The sequence below is a fragment of the Dipodomys ordii genome, unplaced genomic scaffold (genome assembly GCF_000151885.1).
Source record: "Dipodomys ordii isolate 6190 unplaced genomic scaffold, Dord_2.0 Scaffold5, whole genome shotgun sequence".
In the NCBI taxonomy this organism is placed as follows: domain Eukaryota; kingdom Metazoa; phylum Chordata; class Mammalia; order Rodentia; family Heteromyidae; genus Dipodomys; species Dipodomys ordii.
This window is the reverse complement of record NW_012267221.1, coordinates 33,450,842-33,472,745: the sequence shown is the minus strand read 5'-3', so window position 1 is coordinate 33,472,745 and position 21,904 is coordinate 33,450,842. Positions and strand designations below refer to the sequence as shown.

Below are 21,904 nucleotides of genomic sequence, written 5' to 3'. Positions count from 1 at the left end.
GTTGGTTTCTTAAATGTTTGTTTGAGCAGGCTTAAGGAAGCTCTGTCTTACCTTCCTCCCAGGCTAGTTCAGTGGGAGGATGCTGTGCTTTGAGTATCACACAAGAGCAAGGTGGCTGTTTCCTCTAGCTTGGAGTTGCTGTGAGGAGGGCTAGGTTGTAGGTAGGGCTGTGGCCTGTCAGCAATCAGTAGGTTTACACTGATAGGCTAGCTCCTGAGAGACTCAATCAATGAGCCTGGGGCAAATCTCAGGATTTATGTATAAAAAGTTTCCAATTGCTCTAGGGCTGGAGTTGCTTCCTGTGCAGCAGTTGGGTAGGGAATCTTCTGGCTCTGTTTACCCTGAGCTGCCTCTGCTTGGGAGGAGCAACTCTCCCCAGGGGTGGATCTGAGCCCTGCTGAAGGTCAGATCCTGTTGACCTGTTGAATGGCTCCTATTGTCTTCTTCCCAGGCCTGAGTTATGCTAGCTCCTCTAGATGGGTCTGTGTCAGTATCAAAGATGGAGTTTTTCTTTGGTGGTGGGGGAGGGGCTACCTTCCCACTGCTGTTCTGTCAGATGAGTGAGGGTGTCTTGAGCATATTCACAGCTTTCTTTTGGTTTCTGGGCCATCCACATCCACAGTCTGTGGTCAGCCCGAAGAAGAGTTCCACTCCTTGTCAGTTCTTGCTGGTGGTAAGTAGAATCTGCTGACGTACCACCTCGGTGCCTTTGTCAGGACTCTCTCTGCTGATATGGTTGCCAGATGCAGCAGCCGAGGCCACTTCCACTGCCATGAACAGGGGGTGCTTGAATCTGTGTCCTTAACTAAGCTGTCTGAGTTTTTCCTCTCTGGCCAAACTCTCTGTTTGGTCACGCTCATTGTGACTCTCTAGCTTTAGATTTTCCACTGGAATACTAATACTGGTTTCTACAGGAGAGCTTGCTTAGCCTCCAGCCTCTCCTCTGCCAGCTTCCTCTCTTTCCTATGAATATATTTTAAAGCCTTGAAAATATATGTATATATGTATATACATATATATATATATATATATATATTCAGGACCACAAATATAAATTTAATTCATGAGCAAAAGACTTCTGTTTTAGAAAAATGAATCAAATAATTTTCATGATGAATAAAATAAGGATAATAAATAAAATGATCTCTTTGGTTTCAAAATTGTTACACTTTTTGTCCCATTCTGAAAACTCTATTATTGCCAAGTATAAACTCAAATGCCATTTTGCAATTGTTATGACAGCAATATGTTTGTTCAAGAATAATAGGGAAAACTGACAGTTTGAAAGATGTAAAGCCTAAAATAATCATACACATGTCTTAAACATGATCCATTCTTAATAGGATATACTTGGGAGGGTTACTCTATGTATTTAAAATCCTTAAGCAAATAGAACAAATCTTTGCCTAAGAAATTACATATTTTAATAAAAGAGATAGATAGTATAATGGTTAATCTCACAAAATTTCTGGAGACTTTTTTAGGGGGTGGGGTCAATTGAGACAGTGTTTCACTATATAACCTAAGTTGACATTGAACATCCTAGGTAGTCAAAGTTGGCTTTGAATTCATGTCAGCTACCTCTAACAACAGAGGAGTGTCTACCATGTCCACCTTCAGAAAAAAATTATATGAGGTGAGTATTGTGACTCATGCTCTAATCCTAGCTATCTAGCTGCTTACTTGTGCTTCAATTCTAGTTTCCTCTTCGAGGACAACCAGAGTAGAGCATTCCATGAGACTCTGTCTTCAGTTAACTTGCTAAGATAGTATTGGATACTATTTCTGATAAAGCACAGAAGAGAATTTAAAAAACAACCATTATATTATATGTCAGGGTCCTGAGAATATATGAGATGTTTAATAGTGATATAACTGGAGCTTGTAAAGTAGAAGAAAGTAGTTACAAGTTAATAAGTGAATGGTTCACAAAGTTGTGGAAAGTGATTAACTTATATAATGTGATTAACAAATCCCAAGCAAAAAAAAAATATAACTAAAAAGAGAAAAGACAATTTACAATCCAATTCCTAAATCAGCAGGAAATGGAAAAATCTTTAAAAAAGCCATAGTAATATTACACAACATGAAGAAATAAATGTGCTTTTCACTTTTCTTTGTGTTGATTGGTAGGATAAGTCCTAGAGCAGTTGATAGTAAATTGTATCCACATTTTATGCTAAAACAAGAGGGAGTTTGGACTAGACTATGTTTCAATGTTTAACACAAAGTTCTTGGTGTGGAATATTCCTTGATCTTATTTCACAGCTATTGGTTGTGTTAAATGCAGTACTGAAAAATGTAACATTTGTGCTTTTATTTTCTAAGGGTTTTATTTTTATAAAGTATATGTTTTGGTGTATTGAAGTATGCTTTTCATCTGTCTTTAATTATTGAGTCCATTAGTTACATTGCTTCTTGCACAGAGATTAGCAGGGCTGTTCTTGGCCTCTCATATTGGGCTAAAGGCTGTAAGTTATATTTTACCATCCCACTGAGTGCAGACATTGAAACATAGTAAATATTTGATATTTGATGTAGTTTCCCCTAGCACAGCTAGTAGCATCATAAGCAGGAAGTCCGGTGGGTAATTTAGTTGTAGCTTTTGAGACCTTAGTTATACACTTGCAGTTAGGTACACACATGAAAAGTCATCACCATTCTCTAGCTTCTCTCACTGAAATTTTTCCTTGTTATAAGTGGCAGTGTTCTCTAAGGAAGCTCTGGTGGCCGTGGGAAGTATTCTCACCAATACAACCCTTCAATACTGGGGGATACAATTTTTCAGGTTGTGTAAAACTGACATGAAGAATTTTGTACTTCCTAAATTTGTTATTAAAACTATCTGGATTGTATATATCATCATTTCTCCTTCAGCATGATATACAGAACTATTTTACTTCTCCAGAGAAGAATTTAAGAATAACATACATTTATGTATGATTTGAGTACTCTGTATAACCAATTTAGAAAACTATTTTGCAATTATAATCAACATGTAACCCAGAAATTTCATTCTTGGTTGTCCATATGAATTAAAACATATGTCTAGAAAAATATTTAAACAAGAATGTTCAGAGTTCTTTTAAGAAATTGATGAAATAATGTATGGGCTGTTTATTTAGTGAGTAGTGCTTGTCAGGAATAAATTATGTATCCAATAAAGTAGATGAATCTCAAAATCAAGATATTAAGCAAAAAAGGCCAAATGTGAAATTGTAGTAATAATTTTTTTTCCTTGATTGTGGGGCCTGAACACTGTGCCTGGGTGCTGTGTCCCTCAGTTCTTCAGCTCAAGGATAGTGCTCTACCACTTAAGCCACAGTGCCACTTCCAGCTTTTTATGCTTATGTGGTACTGAGGAATCGAACCCAGGGCCTCATGCATGCAAGGCAAGCACTCTACCATGCAGCCACCTTCCCAGCCCAGTAATAATTTAATTTATATGAAGCTTAAGAAAGACCATCCTTTTCCAGGATGATAGAAATTAAACACTGTTTTCTAGTAAGAAAGAACAGTCGAGTTAAAAGGAACCTAAAGAAACATATTAGGTCTAAATATTAATAAAAACTTTATTATAATCCTTTTATTTTGTGTGTAAATAATATTATTGTAAAATGAGGTCAAAATTAAAGCATTATTTATCTAACATTACTACTTTTCAGAAAACCAAGGCCCTTTTGTAAGTTTTTTCTTAACATTAAATGTACTCTACTTTAGGATTAAAACATGATGTTACTGAATGTATATAGTAGTAAAATAGTTTCTATAGTGAAGTAAATTAATATGCCTAGCATCATTCATAGTTTATTTTCTATATGATAAGACCAAATAAAACCTACCAATTTATAGAGAACCCCTATACACTAGAGTTTTATAAACCATTGTCCTATATTGCATATCAGATCTATTTGTTCATTATGTATATCTTCAGATCTCACAGCCCTACCCATGTTAACCACTTTTTTATATTTTTTATTTGAAAATTTAGATGAACACATATGATAGAAAATGCCATATATTTCATTGCTCATCCTATATGTATTGGACAAATCGCAATATGACCTCCTTGGACAGTCCATCTTATTCCATTAACTACATAGACCACATTTTCTTTAGTAAATCATTCTTGCCATGGCTCTGGTGAATAATGCTTCAATGAACACGTGAAAAATATAACTGTCTGACTTAAAATTATATTTCAAAAGCAGTAATAGTTAAAAATATATTGCACTGGCTTAATATTAGAAATCTGAACCAAACATATATAGGCAACTGATTTTCTACAAACGCATCAAATAAGGATATGATAGGAGAGATAAGGTATCACAATTGCAGAGATTTCTGCCCATAAGCAAAATCTTGCTTGTAACCTGTTCCTGACCAATATGACTTCCCTATTTTTTAATTGTTGAAAAGGCTCAAAACAAGAATATGCTATTATATGTGAATACTACATAAAATTCCAATTTTGGTACTGTGTATAAATTTTCCTCAGATCCCATTCACATTTGTGTGCATGTGCTGTGACAGCTCTTACGTTCCATAGTATGTGTAGCAGTTTTGATAGAAACATTCTCCCTAAAAAAACCTAAGATGCCTATTACCTAGTCCTGCTCATAAGAAGACTTTCAACTCCTTTTACAGTTCAAAAATTTAAAAAATCATTAAAGCTGGATGGTAGAGGCTCACATCTATAATCATAACTATTCAGGAAGCTAAGGTTTGAGGCTCTTGGTTCAAAGTTGGTCCAGGCAACAAACCCTTGATAAGAGTCTGGAAATGGAGGTATGGCACACATGGCAGAGCATCAGCTTTGTGCAAAAAAGCTTAGTGAGGGCTTCAACTGCAGGCCCCAGGTTCAAGCACAAGCACTGATACATATACATATATGAAAAGCAGCAAGCTAAGACTTTTGTGTTTCACAGCAATGGACAAATATTTAGGAGATTAATATTGGTTCTGGAAATTTTAGCTTTGACAAAAAAAAATCTTGTAACACCCATTTTTTAAATTCAATCTGATGTTTTCTTTTAACATCTCTATGAAGAAAAATATTTATGTTTATTGTATTATCTTTAAACAGTTGTACAAAAGAATTGCTATTGCTCAATAGAGCAGCTTATTAACAGAGTATGTCCCAATCAGTCACTCCTTTCAACATTCTCACTCATTTCTACCCTATTCATCCCTTCCCTTTTTTCTTATCTTTATTATAAAGATGATGAACAGAGTGGTTACAGTTAAATGCGTAAGGTAATCAGTACATTTTTTTAGCCCTCCCTCATTTTCTCTTACTTAACCCTCTCTACTGCCCTCCCCCACAACTTATATAGTTCATTTCCAACACAGTATCAAGTGTTGCATTAGATCATCTTTTGTTTTGCTGTTTCTGTAATTCCCTTTCCCTTCCACAGATCAGATAAACATACGTAAGACAAAGGGTACAGGAAAGCAAAGCAGAAAAAATTAGAAATAACTGCATACAGGACATAACCCAATTCCTCCAATGTAAATCCTCTTAGATAAAGTTTTACCTAGGACTTAAAGTTCTTAATAATTCCAGCCATTTCTCTTCAAAAGTATGTGAATGGCTGATTGTGAACTTAATTCTGAATTGAAGAAAACATCACTCTTTTGCCATAAAAATATCTTTAAAGAGTACCTTGTTCTTACATAATAAATCATTACATCCAGATGTATGTAAACCCTAATGCTTTTAAATTTTGATAGTGACATCTTTTGTTATGCTGAACATTGGCTTTATGAGAGTCTGTTGTCTCAGTCTGGTAAACATTAGTAGTTTGCACCACAGAAGGAAAGACACTTTCCTTCTACTGTCAAAAAATGTACACTATTGTAAAGTTCTCTCTTGAAGGTACTTCTACAATAGATTTCCTACCAAGTATTTCTCAAATGTTTTTACTGAAAGGATCTGTATCAGTAGATTATATTGATATATCAATCTATATCAATAGCTTATTAATCTCTTATCCTAAAAAATCCTTATCCAAAACAATGATTATGCCCAGTTGTCAATTTTTGGATCATAAGATGTACATTAAGATGACAGACAGCAATAATGTGCTATTCTTTTCCAAAAGCCATAATAAAGATTTTAAAAGTGTATCATGATGAAATGGTGTTTTAGGAGGTGGATACCTTTACTTTAAACATATGTATCACATGCATAACTGAGATATATGATACTCCATTAAAATGTGCAATTTCAGTACTTTAATGTACCAGTTAAAATACTCATAGAAAAATAAGCATTTATTAAAACTTTATTTTTCTCAAGTATCACATTTTCTTTTGTTATTATTGTCAAAGTAATAAGAATGATAGGACACTGTGTTATACTTAAAAATTATTTTATTTTCTAAGTAAAGTCCACTCTTATTAGATATAGAAGCTTTAGTTTTCATCTTGGTGAGGTTTTGAGGAAGATTTAGGAACTATTTGGGTTAGATCGAGAAAACACCTTTGACAGAGTTGAAGATACTCTTGCAAGCATTTTAGATCCTTGTACGGATATAACGGATTTGGAATTATCTGTGAAAATAACAAATATTATGAATAATGGTTAGTAGTTTAATCATGACTTAGAATCCAGAAGTTGACATTCACAAAATATTTTGTGGAATTTAAAGAACATGTATAGTGTGTTCACTAGACTTCATAAAACTCTTATGGGGGAATAGGAAGAATGCTGTCATAATTCAGAGAGTGAATTCTGACAAGGTTCAAACTCTTGCTTATTATATACATAAAAAACTGTCCAAACTGGCCCCAGAGCTTGGCTTGGCTCTCAGATATTATTGTGTCCAGTTTATGCTCACTCAAGTGAGCAAAGTATATCTCTTTAAGTCCATAATCTAAAGGGCAGAGTAAACTGAATTTATATACACTGAAACTTTCTTCCTCAGAATGCAAGTAAAGGCCTCTGTTGGGTCAATTTTTTTTTGTGGATAGGTCCCGAGTATTTGTTGTTGTTGTAAAGATGGATCTGTACAGATGATTTTTTAAAATCCCCATGTGTGATTTTTCTTTATCAATTATTCAGTGCACAGGGTGTTTAAGAGAACATGCTATCTTGGTTTATCTTAGGTTGTGATAGGAGTTAAAAGCATATAATAACAAAGCTCCATACTCTTTGAATTGCCATTTGTGATATTTGAAAGTCAGGAGATTTCATATAAAGCTTTCAGTTTCTGCTTTCCTTGATATACGGAAAGAAGTGAAATAGAAGACTTGGGAGAATCTAGCATGTCAGGGATGGAAATGCCCCATTCAGGTGGAGTACACTGGCTCCAGAGACATATACACAGCCCCCTTCCAGACCTCTTGTTCTTGTTTATATTACCTAGAGTGCTCAAGAGGTCATTGGAAAGGGTAAACTCTGAAGCTGTTGAGGGAGTTTAGGCCTTATAGTCAGGCAGAGATCTGGGTTTGAATCATAGATTTGTAGCTTACTAGCTTGTGTGATGACTTTGAATAACCTAGGGTAATTTTCTTCTATTATTCGTATTTTTTCCTAATGATTTCAGTTACTGCATCTCTTGCCATTTTGGTGTAAAGTTACAAATAACTAAAAATTGTTAGTCATCAGTATGACGGCTAGCTGGTCATACTGATGACTAGCAACTTGAATATTATTTCAGTTGCCCTTTGATAATGTACACAGGAAAGGCTCCTCATTCTGACAAGGTAATTCTAAATTCACAATGATGTTATTGAGAACTTTCTTATACTGACTATAAGTTGGCATATTTTGTACCTGAGTTAATTTCCTTTGAGAGTTGCTCCGTGTCACTATCAACATTAGCTCCTTTGAAGAGGGTGGTAAACTGCCAAGGAAAAGGACATGCTGACTGTTTTTTTCCATCACTAAAGTTTAAACACATCTAATAGTAAAGCCATTACACCATCTTTCAGACATCCAGGCTTATAAGTTTTGTTATTCCTACGGTTTGCCCTTGTTGTGGATGCTGATAATAGCATTGATACCTGATTGCCGGGATTTAGCCAATCTTAACCCATGCAACAATGCCAGGTCTGTTTGCTGCTTCCTTCTTTGGATTACCTAGAGTAACCTACGAACTCTTTTTCTCACAGTACTTAAAAAGAAGAAAGAAGCATATTAATTTCTTTCTTAATTTAACTTCATAATATAGCCCTTCGGTGGGCCCTGGTGTAAAAAAGTGCTTTGTTTTCGTGGTGGTAACAAGGCTCATATACTGGTTTAAGACTTGCGTCATTTGTGAGAATGCAGGGGAACAGTTATTTCAGAAAGGCAGTATATGAGTCATTAGTTAGAACTCAAATCCTTCAACCTTTTTGTCTATTGAGAGTCTTCTTAATTCCTCTGGTAAGAGGAAAGACTTATCTCTCAGAATTTTTGGTGGTACCTGGGCAATCTCTTCTGTGCCTCTACATTTCAGCTTTGTGACTAAAACTTTCCTCAAGGCAAGGCAATAGAATAGGGTGAGGGAATGGGGAATAACGCAGGGATTCCTCATAGAGTCCATCTATCAGATTCTCATTTTTTAACTCAGGTCAGAAAGCAGTAGTGGGGTTTTTGTTGTTGTGTGTTTGTTTTGATTTTTGTTTTTAGAACTTTATTCTCTCATTCTTTCTATGGAATTCCCAATCAGGAAATATGTGAGGAAACTCACAAAGTTACCCGTTACTTTTTTGAGATTTGCTTCCTGCCACAAACTCCTGCTGCTGTTATGTTTTAGATCCAGTCATTGTAACAAGTGAGACAGGGAAAAGTCAGCCTTCTCCAGCTTACTTGGAATTGGGCTGGATAACATTGTTTTTTTTTTCTTTTTTTATTATCAAGGTGAAGTATAGAGAAGTTACAGTTATATAAGTAAGGTAATAAGTACATTCTTGTCAAACTTGTTACCTCCTCCCTCATTTTCCTCTCTCTTTTCCTCCCCCCTTTAATACCTCCCCCTAAATTGAAAAGTTCATTTCCAACATATTCTCCTGTTCCATTGGTTTCCCACCTTGTCCTTTGTCTCACCATTTTCTTGTTCCCCTTTCCTTCCCTAATAAGATACACATATATACAATATCCAGGGTACCAAATTACCATAGTTTTTTACTATAAGTAGCAAATGGGAAAAGTACAAATGGTGGGAAAGTTCTGATTGTCGATGAAGTGATAAGAGCAGATAGATTACCAACCAGAGCCTCACTGCATCCCTTTACTTCCATATGATTTTATTTTGGGAAAATATTGTTCAAGTGGAATGTGAGATATCTTTCAATAGATGTTTGCATTAACAAGTAAGAATGAGGTTATGTGTAGAACGAAAACCATTTCTCTGGAAACTTGGCAAAATATTTTAAGATAACAAAATATCTTAAGTGTGTGTCACAGGATATTAAGAACAGGTTCTGACTGGGCTGGGAAGGTGGCTCAGTGGTAGAACACTTGCCTTGCATACCTGAGGCCCTGGTTTCGATTCCTCAGCACCACATAAGCAAAAAGAAAAAAAGCTGGAAGTGGCGCTATGGCTCAAAATTCAGAGCTGAGGGACAGCGCCCAGGCCCAGAGTTCAGGCCCCATGACCGGAACCCCCCCCCAAAAAAAAGGAACAGGTTCTGAAATTATAGTTGTATTGTGATACTTAGAAATGCCTGGATAATTGATGAATTGTGTACATGCAAGGTTGGGTGGACTTTTCTAAAAATTAATTCAACTAAGAACAAAACAATGTAAAAATGTAAAGAAAAGAGAAAGTCCATAGCTTCTGTCCTCATTTGAGGATTAATCCTTGTTAGAAAGGAAAAAACTCTTAAGTTCACAGGAGAGTTCACAGGGGAATTTTAAAAGCTTACAGTAAAGTCTTTAGGCAGAAAGATCTGGCCACTCCCTCCTTACTGTTCCCTTCCTACCTCTACCAAATCCTGTATGGGCTATCTACCTGGCCAAGTCCCTCCCATGAGATAGTTAACAGCTAATGAATACTTTCATTACAAGATTTTCAGACACTACGGGCAGGTTCTCAGCCAGTTGGGGAGAGCCAATGAGAAGGACTGTGAAGAAAGAAATGCTTTATTTTCCCCATGTCCCACCACAGTCTCTGATAGGACTTTGAAAACGAGGCTGTGTATAAGTGGACTCCATTGTAAACAAACTAGTGGCTATTGAAAAACACTTACCTGAACACTGTTTGCATTCTCTGGCTTTTGCTCCTGAGAAGTTTCTATAGGAGAAGAAAACAAGAAAGAAAAAAAAATTATGAGTTATGTATATTTGTTGAGGCAAACCTAATTGTATTATATTTTTAAAACAGAGGACTCACATGACTTTATTTATTTATTTTTTATATCAAGGAATTACACAAAGTTATTATTGTTATTAGTGTACAGGCAATAGGAGCAACTTGGAAAAAGATCAAGCTGAGGAATTGTTCTGATGAAGAGATAGAAAAATTCCTAGTATTTAAGAGGCTCAGATATTCAGGATTTATAGTTGGCCAGATAATGGTCAGGAACTAACAGCCAAACACAAAAAAAGGCAACGAAATGTTGTCGGTACAACTTGTGGGCATGTATGTTACATAGGGCCATGATAAAAAACAAGCTTCAATTTCAGAGAGTGAACAGCATGACCTCTCTAATGAAGTGACAGTGATGTTGGATGCATCAAAACCCCCCGTGTACATCTAGAGTTCCCTTATTCATCCAATGAAACAATTCTAGTAAGCAAAATGTCTCAGGGTTTATGGCCATAATTCAGAAATCTCGCCAGAGGTCCTTGTAGTATGGTCCTAGAATTATGTTAGATTCACTAGTATTCCATGAATTTTCTTCATGGAAATGATTTCCACTTTCAAGTTGAGAGAATACATTTCTTGAGTACATCTTGGAAATACTCATGACAAACTTGGGGTTGGAGCTGCATTATAGTGAACACTGCCTTTTGTGCATGCTGTCATTGTTAAAATCACATTTATCCTCTTAGGTGTCTGAATATGCAGTTCTAACACATATAAGCAGTCCATACAAATAGATCCTTAAAACCAAAACAAAATAGGGTCTAGCCTCACAAATATGAATGTGAACAAATAAATTTAGCTTAAAAACCCTTTGTACATTTAAAAAGCGGTTTGTACATTGTAGGACTGGGCTGTGAAACAAAGCAAGCCTAATCTGTCTGAGGTATAATTAAATCAATTCTCATGGAATCTGACACCAATATAAATTTTCATTATGATTCACTTTTTAAAATTTATCACGTGGTAAATGTAAGTGCCCCACACTAAACTAGACAAGGCAAAGTATCCAGCTCAATGGAACACTTGAATTATGGAATATTGATTATATTCTAATGGTTTATTCAAAGTAATAAAAAGGAACAGAATTAACTTCAAAGTTGATAAATAAAAACTTATAAAAGTAGAAAACAACCAAGTTATCAAATAATAAAAAAAAATTTCAGTGATTTTTTGAACTTAAGAAAAATATCAAACCTGTTAGTTCTTTATCATTTGCCTCTGGGTTAAAATCTTCTGTTTCACTAGAAAGAAAAGATAAAAGAATGTTATTTTAAAAACACATGTATTCGGAAAAACGAAGCAAAACAAAAAAACAACCAAAGCACAATTATCCTTCAAATGGAAGAAAAACTGTAAGCAAAACTGAACTCTACATTTGTTAGGATGTAACTGCTGTTTCTAGATGGACTTTCCTCCATTTCAAATAATTATTAAGTATGCATAAATTTTGCCAGGTTAGCCATCTTTTTCATGTATTTCTGATCCAGTAACAACATTTACACAGTTGTACAACCTTCTCTATCCTACAGTTGCTTCATTCTTGTCTGAAATTCTATGCTTTCTAAACACAAACACTCCATTTCCCTCTCTCAACTCTTGTAAGCAGTCCTGATTTTCAGCTACTCTGGTTTCTCATATAAGTAGTTGCATGTGATATTTGTCCTTTTGTGAGTGGTATATAATAATTAGTGTAAAAATTTTTCCACATTCACTCATGTTGCAACATGTGTTAACATTTTCTTCCTTTTAAATGTTTATACATATGTTTATATATACATATGTATTATGTATATATCTGCAGGACATAATATATATTATGTACATATCGACAATTTCTAATGTATGTGCAAAAATGCAAATTTACATATTACACATTATGTGCTTATTATTATGCAAACATATAATACACACAACCCATATAACATATATACATGATATATAATACATATACTTAATATATAATAGATAAAGGTTTATATATATAAAACAACATTTAAAACGACATATACATACACACATAAATACATATATGTCAGAGTGCTCATTTGTTCAGTCATGGAGAATTGAGTTGTAGTCACTCTTCTGTGTACAAGTATCTGTTCCAATCTCTACTTTCATCCTTTTTTGTTTTTCTATATGATTGGCAGTGGAATTAGAGGATCACATGATGATTCTATGCTTATGTTTTTGAGAAAGCAGAGCATGGTTTGCCCCAGTGACTGTACCACTTTGTATTCCCACCACTGGTACATAGGGATGCAGATTCTCTACATCCTTTCAGTGGGAAGCTTCTATGTTTTTTCTGTACCACTTCTGGTTTTCTGAATGGTTTATTGGAGATAAGAGCCTCACAGACTTTCCTGCCTGAGCTGGCTTTGAATTGCGATCCTCAGATATCAGCCTCCTGAGTAGCTAAGATTACAGGCATGAGCCACCAGCACCCAGCATTCTATTTTTTTTGTGTGTGTGTGTGAAAATACCATACAGAGGGGTTACAATTACATGGGCAAGATAATGAGTACATTTCTTATCAAGCATTGTTGCCTCCTCTTTGTTTCTCCTTCCCATCTCCCACCTGCCCCCCCCCACTGCATTCTAATTTTTTATTAGTAAAAACTGCAGTTTTAGGTCTTATATTTAAATATGACCTATTTTGAATTAATTTTGTGGTATTGATTCCAAAAACTATCCTCTAGGTTCTACTGGTTTAATGCTGTTATTGATACCTCTACTTATTGACATTCTGTCTAGTTTATTCATTATTTAAAGTGCTCGGTTTGAAGTGGCATGCTATTATAGTTCAATCAATTCTTTCCTCCTTTAATTCTGTATATATTTATTTCATGCACGTTAGAGCTCTGGTTTGGTGCACATATGTTTTTAATCTTTTTGGTGAATTAGCTCTTTTTCTCATGACATAGGGCTCTTCTTTTCTTTTGGAATAGCTATCTTTACTTGATGTTCTCCCCCTTGGTTGATATTGCTACCATAGCTCATTTTATTTGCATGAGATGTTATACTTCTGCTTCCAAAGATCTCAAATGAGTTACCTATGGACAACATAAACGTTATCCTATTGATTATATCCATTGTGTAACTCTGCACTTTTTTTTGGCGGAGGAGGGGTCCGGTTGTGGAGCCTGAACTCTGGGCTTGGGTGCTGACCCTCAGCTCTTCAGCTCAAGGCTAGCACTCTACCACTTGAGCCTCAGCCACACTTCCAGATTTTTCTGCTTATGTGGTGCTGAGGAATTGAACCCAGGGCCTCATGCATGCAAGGCAAGCGCTCTACCACTGAGCCACCTCCCAGCCCTGCACTTTCTGTACTTAATTTATTTATGCCATGATTAAAGACATGTAGGTAAGGACCTACTTCATCTATTTTTTTGTATTCTGTGTCCTATTTTTTGTGTACCTCATTTTTTCCATTGTTGTTAACTGATATATTTAATTGATGCTTTTGAAGTGCACATTAAATCTATTCTTGTTGCCTTTTTTTCTTAATTTTTATTGTTTTTATAACATTAATGTACAGAGGGGTTACCATTTTATAAGTAAGATAATGAATACATTTCTTTTTGGGAAGTGTCATCCTTTCCTTTGCTCCTGTACTTTTTCCCTCTTATACATGCCCACAACAACTTGTACAGATCATATTCAACATTTCGTTGCCTTTTATGTGTACTACAGATATTTTTGTGTAACTACAATGGGATTATGTATACTATCATAAAGTATTTACATTGATATACTGCTTTAGAGTTCTTCCTACTTCCTTTATGTTACAGATGCCACAGTTTGCATCTTTATATCTTCTTTTTGGGGGGAGGTCCAGTTGTGGGGCCTGAACTCTGGGCCTGGATGCTGTCCCTCAGCTATTCAGCTCAAGGCTAGCACTCTACCACTTGAGCCACAGCGCCACTTCCAGCTTTTTTCTTTTTGCTTATGTGGTGCTGAGGAATAGAACCCAGGGCCTCATGCATGCAAGGCAAGTGCTCTACCACTGAGCCACCTTCGCAGCCCTATATTTCCCATCTTTATGTATTTTTGGTACTCTCTGTTTTATATTTATCTTCTCTGTGCAGTTGGAAAAATGGATCCATGAGTCAAAGCTTTTTCATGTGTTTGCCTTGACTAGAGAATTTATTACCTTGTTACTGTAATAATAATAATGATAATACTTATTATTTTGTTGTGTGTGGTGTTGATGATACATCCAGGGTCTTTTGCATCTAAGGTCTGTGCTTATAACTGAGCTACATTCCCAACCCTAGAACTGTATTTTTTCCTTTTGAGTCTGAGTTACTACTAATTATCTTTTAAATTCAACTGGAAAATTTTCTTTAGTATTTCTTAATGGGCAAGGCTAAAGCAAGCACTGGTGGCTCACGCCTGTAATCCTACCTACTCAGGAGGCTGAGATTTGAGGATCATGGTTCAAAGCCATCCCAGGCAGGAAAGTCTTTGAGACTCTTATCTCCAATAAATCACCAGAAAACCAGAAGTGGTGCTGTGGCTCAAGGGGGAGAGCACATGCCTAGAGCTGAAGAGCTGAAGGTCAGCGCCCAGGCCCAAAGTTAAAGCCCTATGACAGACTCTTTTGATTTTTTCCCTTTTTATTTACGAACCTTTTTACCAACTGGACAGTTTGTCTTTTTACCTTTTTACCTTGAAAATATGTCATTATAGCCTCCCAAATTTCTTCTGAGATATCTACTAATTATTATGAAATTCCTTATATATGATGAATGAATTTTTCTCTTTCTACCTTAAATATACTCTCAGTATTTTGATAGTTTGCTTAAAATGTGTCTTTACTTGGTTTATTAGCCTGCTTGGGGTTTCTTGAGATTCTTACTCATGTATACTTGAGTCTTCAAATTTTGGGAGTTTATAGGCATACTTATTTCCACAATTAATCCCTGTCTGTTTCTCAATTTTTGTATGTGAATCCCCATAGTATATATATTTAACTGCTTTCTTTGTTTTTGGTTGTGGTGTTTTTTTCTTTTTTCTTTTTTCCCTGGGCTTGAGCCTTAAACTTTGGGCCTGAGTGCTGCCCTGAATCTCCTTTTGCTCAGGGCTAGCATTCTACCATTTGAGTTCAACTGACACTTCTGGCTTTTTCTGTAATTATTTTGTAATTAATTGGAGATAAGATTCTCATGGAATTTTCTGACTGAGCTGGCTTCCAACTGCAATTCTCAGATCTCAGCCTCCTGAATAGCTAGTATTATACCAATCCTGGGCTTTATTTGACAGATAATCCCCCCTTCTCCCAAGCCATTTGGCTCTGTTGTTTTGAATTTTCTTCTTATTTTTTTTTAAATTAATTGTGGTAATCAGATTTGAAAATTTTAAATGATTTACATTCAGATGATTGATTCTTTTTGTCAGACTACTGAAATCTGTAGTTAATTCTGTCAAGTAAAAAATTTCAATTTCAGCTATTGGTTTTAGGTCCAGTATTTTTGTTTGGTTCTTTTAAAAATAATTTCTTTTATCAAGATACATTGTATTCCTAAACTGCTTTGTTAAATGTCAACTCCTTTGTACAACTACTTAGAGGTAATAAAATGCATACAAATGTTCTCAGATTTCATATTTTTCTCATTTTCCTTAATTTTGTTTATGTTGACTCCTTGTGCATATTGAAGGTTATATTTTAAATGTGATTACATCCCATTCAGAGACTCTTCATTTTTGTGGAGATTTATTTTATTCTTCTGACTCTGCCATATTCCCTTATTGCTGAAAATTCCTAATGATCATTTGTGGAAATTTGGCATTTGTGAGATGAAAAACAAGAACTAGTCCTTTCAGCTTTTGTAGACTGATATGAGTATCCTTTAGTAATTAGTGGGATAATAAACATGAGAAGAGTCTCTCAAGTGGAGTGTTAATATCTCATATCTTTTTTGAGCATATGCTTTCCTGGGTCCCTACATATGATTTACCTTCCCAATGTTCTTGGATTGAATGAAAGATTAAGTTAGAATTTTGCTCTAATTCTCAGAGATTTATATATCCTATTAAATAACTTTCTTAGGATAACTAGCGTTGGCTCAAAGCATTGTAAACTAGTGCCTTCTGGGGGAGTGGGTCATAAGGTAGTGGCTGCTTCCTCCTAACTACATTGTGCTATGGTGACAAGAGGTTTGGTAAGAATAAGTAGAATCCCATAGGGGTTTTCTCTACTATTTTCAGGGTTGCCCTTTCTTGATTAAGTGTTTAAATATTTGTTGTGAATATTTGATAGGCTTCCATACAGTTAGAAAATTGTCTTAGTGACTTTGTAGTTGTTTTTTATTTTCACTGAAAAGCAATACCTTAGAACTTCCTGATACCATCTTATTCTAAATTTATTTGTATTGAGTTATTACCTGTATCCCTTTCCTCTCCTTTACTTATGCAAATAATAGAGTTGCTGGCATTAATACTATTTATATTAAAATAATTTTGTATAAAGAAATATCCAATATGAGGCTAGACAGGTACTCCAAAGTGGTGTCACATTCATATCAACACCATCCCATTGTGTTAAATGGGGGAGGAAGTAAAACTAAGCTTTCCTCTGTGTTCTCAGTTCTTCCCCATACAGGAAAGTCATCTTTTCCAGGTCACAATTTTGTTTTTAGTTTTGCAAAATGCTGGGTGTTTTTAGAGTTGTTGATCAGATTTTGAGTCTACAGGACACTCTGCTCCATGTTTTCTCTTTCTGTCATGTAAAGGTACCCATTGTTAATGGTCCATATCCAACAATTGTTTTCTAGATGTTTCATCTTACATTTTTCCTTTTATCTTTGTATTATTTTTATAGTAATGCTATACACTGAAATGGTTCACTTACTTGAGAGATGAGCAGAGATCCTTTTGTTCCGATTATATACATTCTAATTTTGACCCAATGGCTATTTCACAGATTAAAAAACTGCCTCAACATACTAGCAAGCTCTTGATCCAAGATATGAATACATATAAAAGCAGATCTCAATAATATAGAGGTTAGGTCACTAGAAAGGAGAAAGTGGGAAGGAAGAGAATACGAGGACTTTTCCACAGTGGGGAGAGAATGAAAGAAGGGAATAAGGAGGTCTAAAATTGAATACTTGGCCAATGACTGCTCTCCCAGATGTTCTGTACTTGTTATATATCCTATAGCAATGGAAGATTTCTATATTAATATTACATTAATTGAATGTACCTGGCAGATGAAATAAGATCTTCTTGATTGTATGAAGATGAACTCATAATTCTGTGTATTAGGTAATGTGGTGGTTCATTAATTGGGATTAATTCTTCTTTCTGAAAAAAATGCAAATCAGGTGATATACAAAATAGAGTTTGACATCTTACTGGACCTTTTTTTTGTCTTATATATACCTTATTGAGAAAAATTTTAGACCTAAATCTTAACTTACCTTACTTAAAAGATAAGCCCTATAGCTGTAATTAAAATGTCTCTTCCAATATTAGAATGACTCAGTGAAGGTGTTCTATGGTATTGAGGTTACTCATCTTAACACAAGTTACTCATCTTAACACATACAATAATCTCTTCTTGGAAGATCATGTGCTTCTAAATTGACTAAAGTTATCTGTTCACATCTCATGGTTCATTTTAGGTTTCTTTTTTGATAACTTGGGAACTGCTGCAAATTTATGACTCAAGAGAATGGTCTCATTAGGAAATCCTACACGATAAATTCTCCCCAGACCGATATAGTAAACATTTTTTGACAGTAAAATATTGAGAATCAGCATTTGAAAGCAGTAACAGGAAGTAGTCACCAGGATGATAGTAGGGTATACTGGCTCAATGTACTTGTGATAGTAAGCATATTTTCAATGAACCTGTTAAGTTTGGGCAAATTTGCTAAAACTTTCTAAAGAAGAAAGTTAAATATTTGTCTAAAGAGATCACATAGCTAATGAGTGAGTCAACATTCAAACTTGGATTTTTCCTTTCAGTGCTATGGGTTAAACCCAGAGTCCCACACCTTCTAGGCAATGATCTGCTTTTCTATGAAACCTGTCAACCAGACTTCTCTCAAGGCTTCTAGTCCCATCCTACCGGCATGCATCTCCCTGAAAGAAATGCCTAATGGTAATTTTCAAACTTAATTTAGATATAATAAGACTAGAATGTATGTGAAACAATAATTTCTGGTTTATTCCTTTCTCTTAACTATTTCCATCTCCTCTTTTTGTTTGCTAGCTAGTTAATCTAGGTTTCTGTTACCGGATTTCTCAACCCAGTGCTATTATCTATTAATTACTTGCCTTGTTATTGTGAGTAACTATAGTTTTAGTAGGATGCTGTTCTGAACCTTCTAGCACAGAATCTGTGAAGTTCTCTACCTTTTTCAGTCTCTCACAATCATTTTTCTTACTCACCTTGTGGTGCATTTTTTTCCCTCGAGGAAGGTTAGCTTCAGCCAAGCTTTTGGAAGACACCATGTCAAGCATACCAACAGATCTCTTAACACCTCTTTCATCAGTTTCCACAGCCCGCCTTATGGGTGCTTCAGTCTTTCTGATGGCCACACTACTTTCAGACTGACAACAATTGCTTAGCGATAAAAGCTTCCTCAGGCTCTTTGCACTTATTGTTGACTTAGGTGATGCTACATTGCTTTCTTCTGACTTCAGGACTTGGCTTTCTTGAGCTTCAGATATTTTTCTTAAACCCTCTTCGGCAACAAACTCTCTTAAAACCAATTCTTCTTCATCAGAACCTATTTCATCGTCTCCGCTTGTTTCTGAAGATACTTGATTAATATCATGAGCTACTAACCGAATGATCAGATCTTTTTTGCTTCGAACATCTTTTAAAAGCTCTATCTTGGTGATATCAGGCTTGTTCATATTCATAAATGAATTTCTGCAAACAGCCTGAAATTGAAAGCACAAAAACAACAAAAATAAGTTTTAATCATTACTCCTCTAATTCTTTTTAATATGGTTATTTTATTTTTATTTTAATATCTTCAGATGCTGCTTTTCAGTAAAATAGTATTGCAACAGGATGAACCACATGAAAATGATAATAGTTTCTAGTGTTATTATTTCCTTTACATTGAATTCACATTTATCTACTCTTAGTCTAAAATATGTCTAACATGAATTTTCTTTCTTAAATTTTGCATTTTGTTAAAAATAATTTTGTTGCTATCATTTTTCATCATTTCTTTTGAAGGTTTCATGAAAAAATAGACAACTGTTTTTAATCTTAGGCAGAAAATCATAGAGAAATGTAAATGCATGTATTTTAAAGAAAGCAGACAATCATCTAATGTCTACTTTAAAAGATATGAGGAGGGGGCTGGGAAATTGGCTCAGTGGTAGAGTGCTTGCTTTGCATGCATGAGACCCTGGGTTCGATTCCTCAACACCTCATAAGCAGAAAAAAGCCAGAAGTGGTGCTGTGGCTCAAGTGGTAGGGAGCTAGCCTTGAGCTGAGCTGAGGAATAGTGCCCTGGCCCAGAGTTCAGGCCCCATGACTGACAAAAGAGGAGAGAGAGAGAGAGAGAGAGAGAGAGAGTGTGTGTGTGTGTGTGTGTGTGTGTGTGTGTAGAGAGAGAGAGAGAGAGAGAGAGAGAGAGAGAGAGGTTATGGGGAAAATTTTAGTCTTTGGACTTTTACTCTATATTTTCCATATATATATATATATATATATATATATATATATATATATCCTATTTTTTCACCTTCCTGGTGAAAAGAGAGATTTTTAAAAACTGAGTTCCAGAGTCTCCTAACTCTAATCATAGCAACACAAGAGACTGAGAAAGGAAAAACTGATATTTGAAGCCAGCTTGGGAAGACAGATCTGAAACAAACGTATCTTTAACTAGCAAAAAACTAGAAGTCAAGCTGTGCCTCAAGTAATAGAGCCATAGTCTTCAGCAAAAATCCCAATCCTGTCACCCTGCATTGAAGCCCCAATACTAGCATATGAACAAAATATATTTTAAAAGATAACTAAAAAGAATTAACCCATTTCCTTAGCTTTTGACCATGCTACATACCACTTAATTATATAATCATCTTAGATTCAATCTTCCTCTGTAACTTTGCAAGTTAACCTTTGAGTCTGACTGTTTATATGAAAATAAACTATTTAAAGCAACTTCATAAAACCAAAATAAGTATCTTGGATTGGATAAGAAAATCCTCACATCATGATATTTAATTTGAGAATCTGTTTTTGCCTATGTATTAATATTCATATTAACACATAATAATAATATGGTGAACTGACAGTAGATGGTGGAGAATTAAGCTTGATGTAGAGCCACGTGTCTCCATATCTGGCCTGATCTACTGTTCTTTATATTCTCTGTTGCTTGTAGAAGGTAACTCTAACTCATCCTCAGATTGGCTCATGACTACTGCTTTAAAAAAAAGAGCTCTTAGGATGTCCTTCTTTCTAATTTAAAAGGGCACAGATAATATGTTTTGGTGTACCTAACTGCCTAATTCTTTCTGCAGCATATAAGTGATCTATGTAGAGAGAGTAGGTAACTGAAAGTTAAAAACTGGCATTACTGTCTAGTCAGTTTTTACAAGTTTTACTCTCAATGGATTACTTATCTACAAATAAATACCAGGAAACAGTGTAGTGTAATGAGAATTCAGAGGGAAGGGAACATTTTATACTAACTAAAAGAGCTCATGGTATTCCAAAACAATTAGGATGAAAAGGTTTACAGGAGTATCAGTCTATGATAATCAGTATTTGAATTTGATAACTTAAAGTACTGTGGACTTAATCATAAGCTTTGAGACTTAATTCAATGGATTGCAGAATAGTCCTGGAAAAAAAATTCCCTCCATGTTAATGCTCCAAACACTAGAGTTCTATAAAACTTTACTCACTCTCCAGGATACAGACTGAATTACTAAGTGGACATAGCCAATTCTGTTGTGTTTATTTATGGTTGCCTTTAATTCTTTCATACTTCAGAGTCTCAGTTTAATATGTTGGCTACATGACAGAATTTTCTGCCTATACCAGATGAAAATAGGAGCCCTAAGGTGCCTGGGTTTAGAACAAAGCATTAAAAAGAAAATGTGCTCATTTTGAAAGCAGAGACTAAATGACAAAAATCAAGGTTTAAGTGAAAATTTAAGAACACCTGTAACCTATGTAGTTTGTAGTTTAATGCCTGATGAAGAATATTGCTAAAAGAAAGAATTACTATGGAATCTTAAATTTGAGAATTAAAACTATTTTAGGCAAGTTCACTTGTCCTGGTGTTCTACTAATTAGCCTTTTTGAATACGTTTAGATGGCTCTAATGAAGAGCAAAAGGAATCCTAGAAGTGTAGGAATTACACATGATTGCATTTCTTTTAAATCTTCAAATGATAGTACCTTCATTAGGCCTGGTGTAATTGTTAGGGATATAGTTGTACTTATATCTGTCTGTCTGTCTGTCTTTCTGTCTCTCTCTACACACACAAACACACACACACACACACACACACACACACACACATATACATATATATATATGTATATATATATATTCATTATTCAAAAAAAGGGAGAAATTGAAGTAAATTATCTAAAATCCTAGCTTGAGACCTTTAGAATGAAT

The 21,904-nt window shown here is 35.1% G+C and overlaps 1 protein-coding gene across 1 annotated transcript in view; it reads right to left on the bottom strand.

The window, feature by feature from the left end:
- Positions 1 to 657: 657 nt before the first annotated feature.
- Fsip2 (fibrous sheath interacting protein 2) overlaps positions 658 to 21,904 on the bottom strand; it is an 81,926-nt gene continuing 60,679 nt past the window's right edge. Inside the window, exons 18-23 of the mRNA XM_013027565.1 lie at positions 18,696 to 19,193; positions 17,503 to 17,603; positions 11,493 to 11,539; positions 10,180 to 10,223; positions 7,781 to 7,850; positions 658 to 767 (exon numbers count right to left, since the gene is read on the bottom strand). Coding sequence (XP_012883019.1) covers positions 658 to 767; positions 7,781 to 7,850; positions 10,180 to 10,223; positions 11,493 to 11,539; positions 17,503 to 17,603; positions 18,696 to 19,193 — 870 coding nt within the window. The remainder of the gene's footprint in view (positions 768 to 7,780; positions 7,851 to 10,179; positions 10,224 to 11,492; positions 11,540 to 17,502; positions 17,604 to 18,695; positions 19,194 to 21,904) is intronic.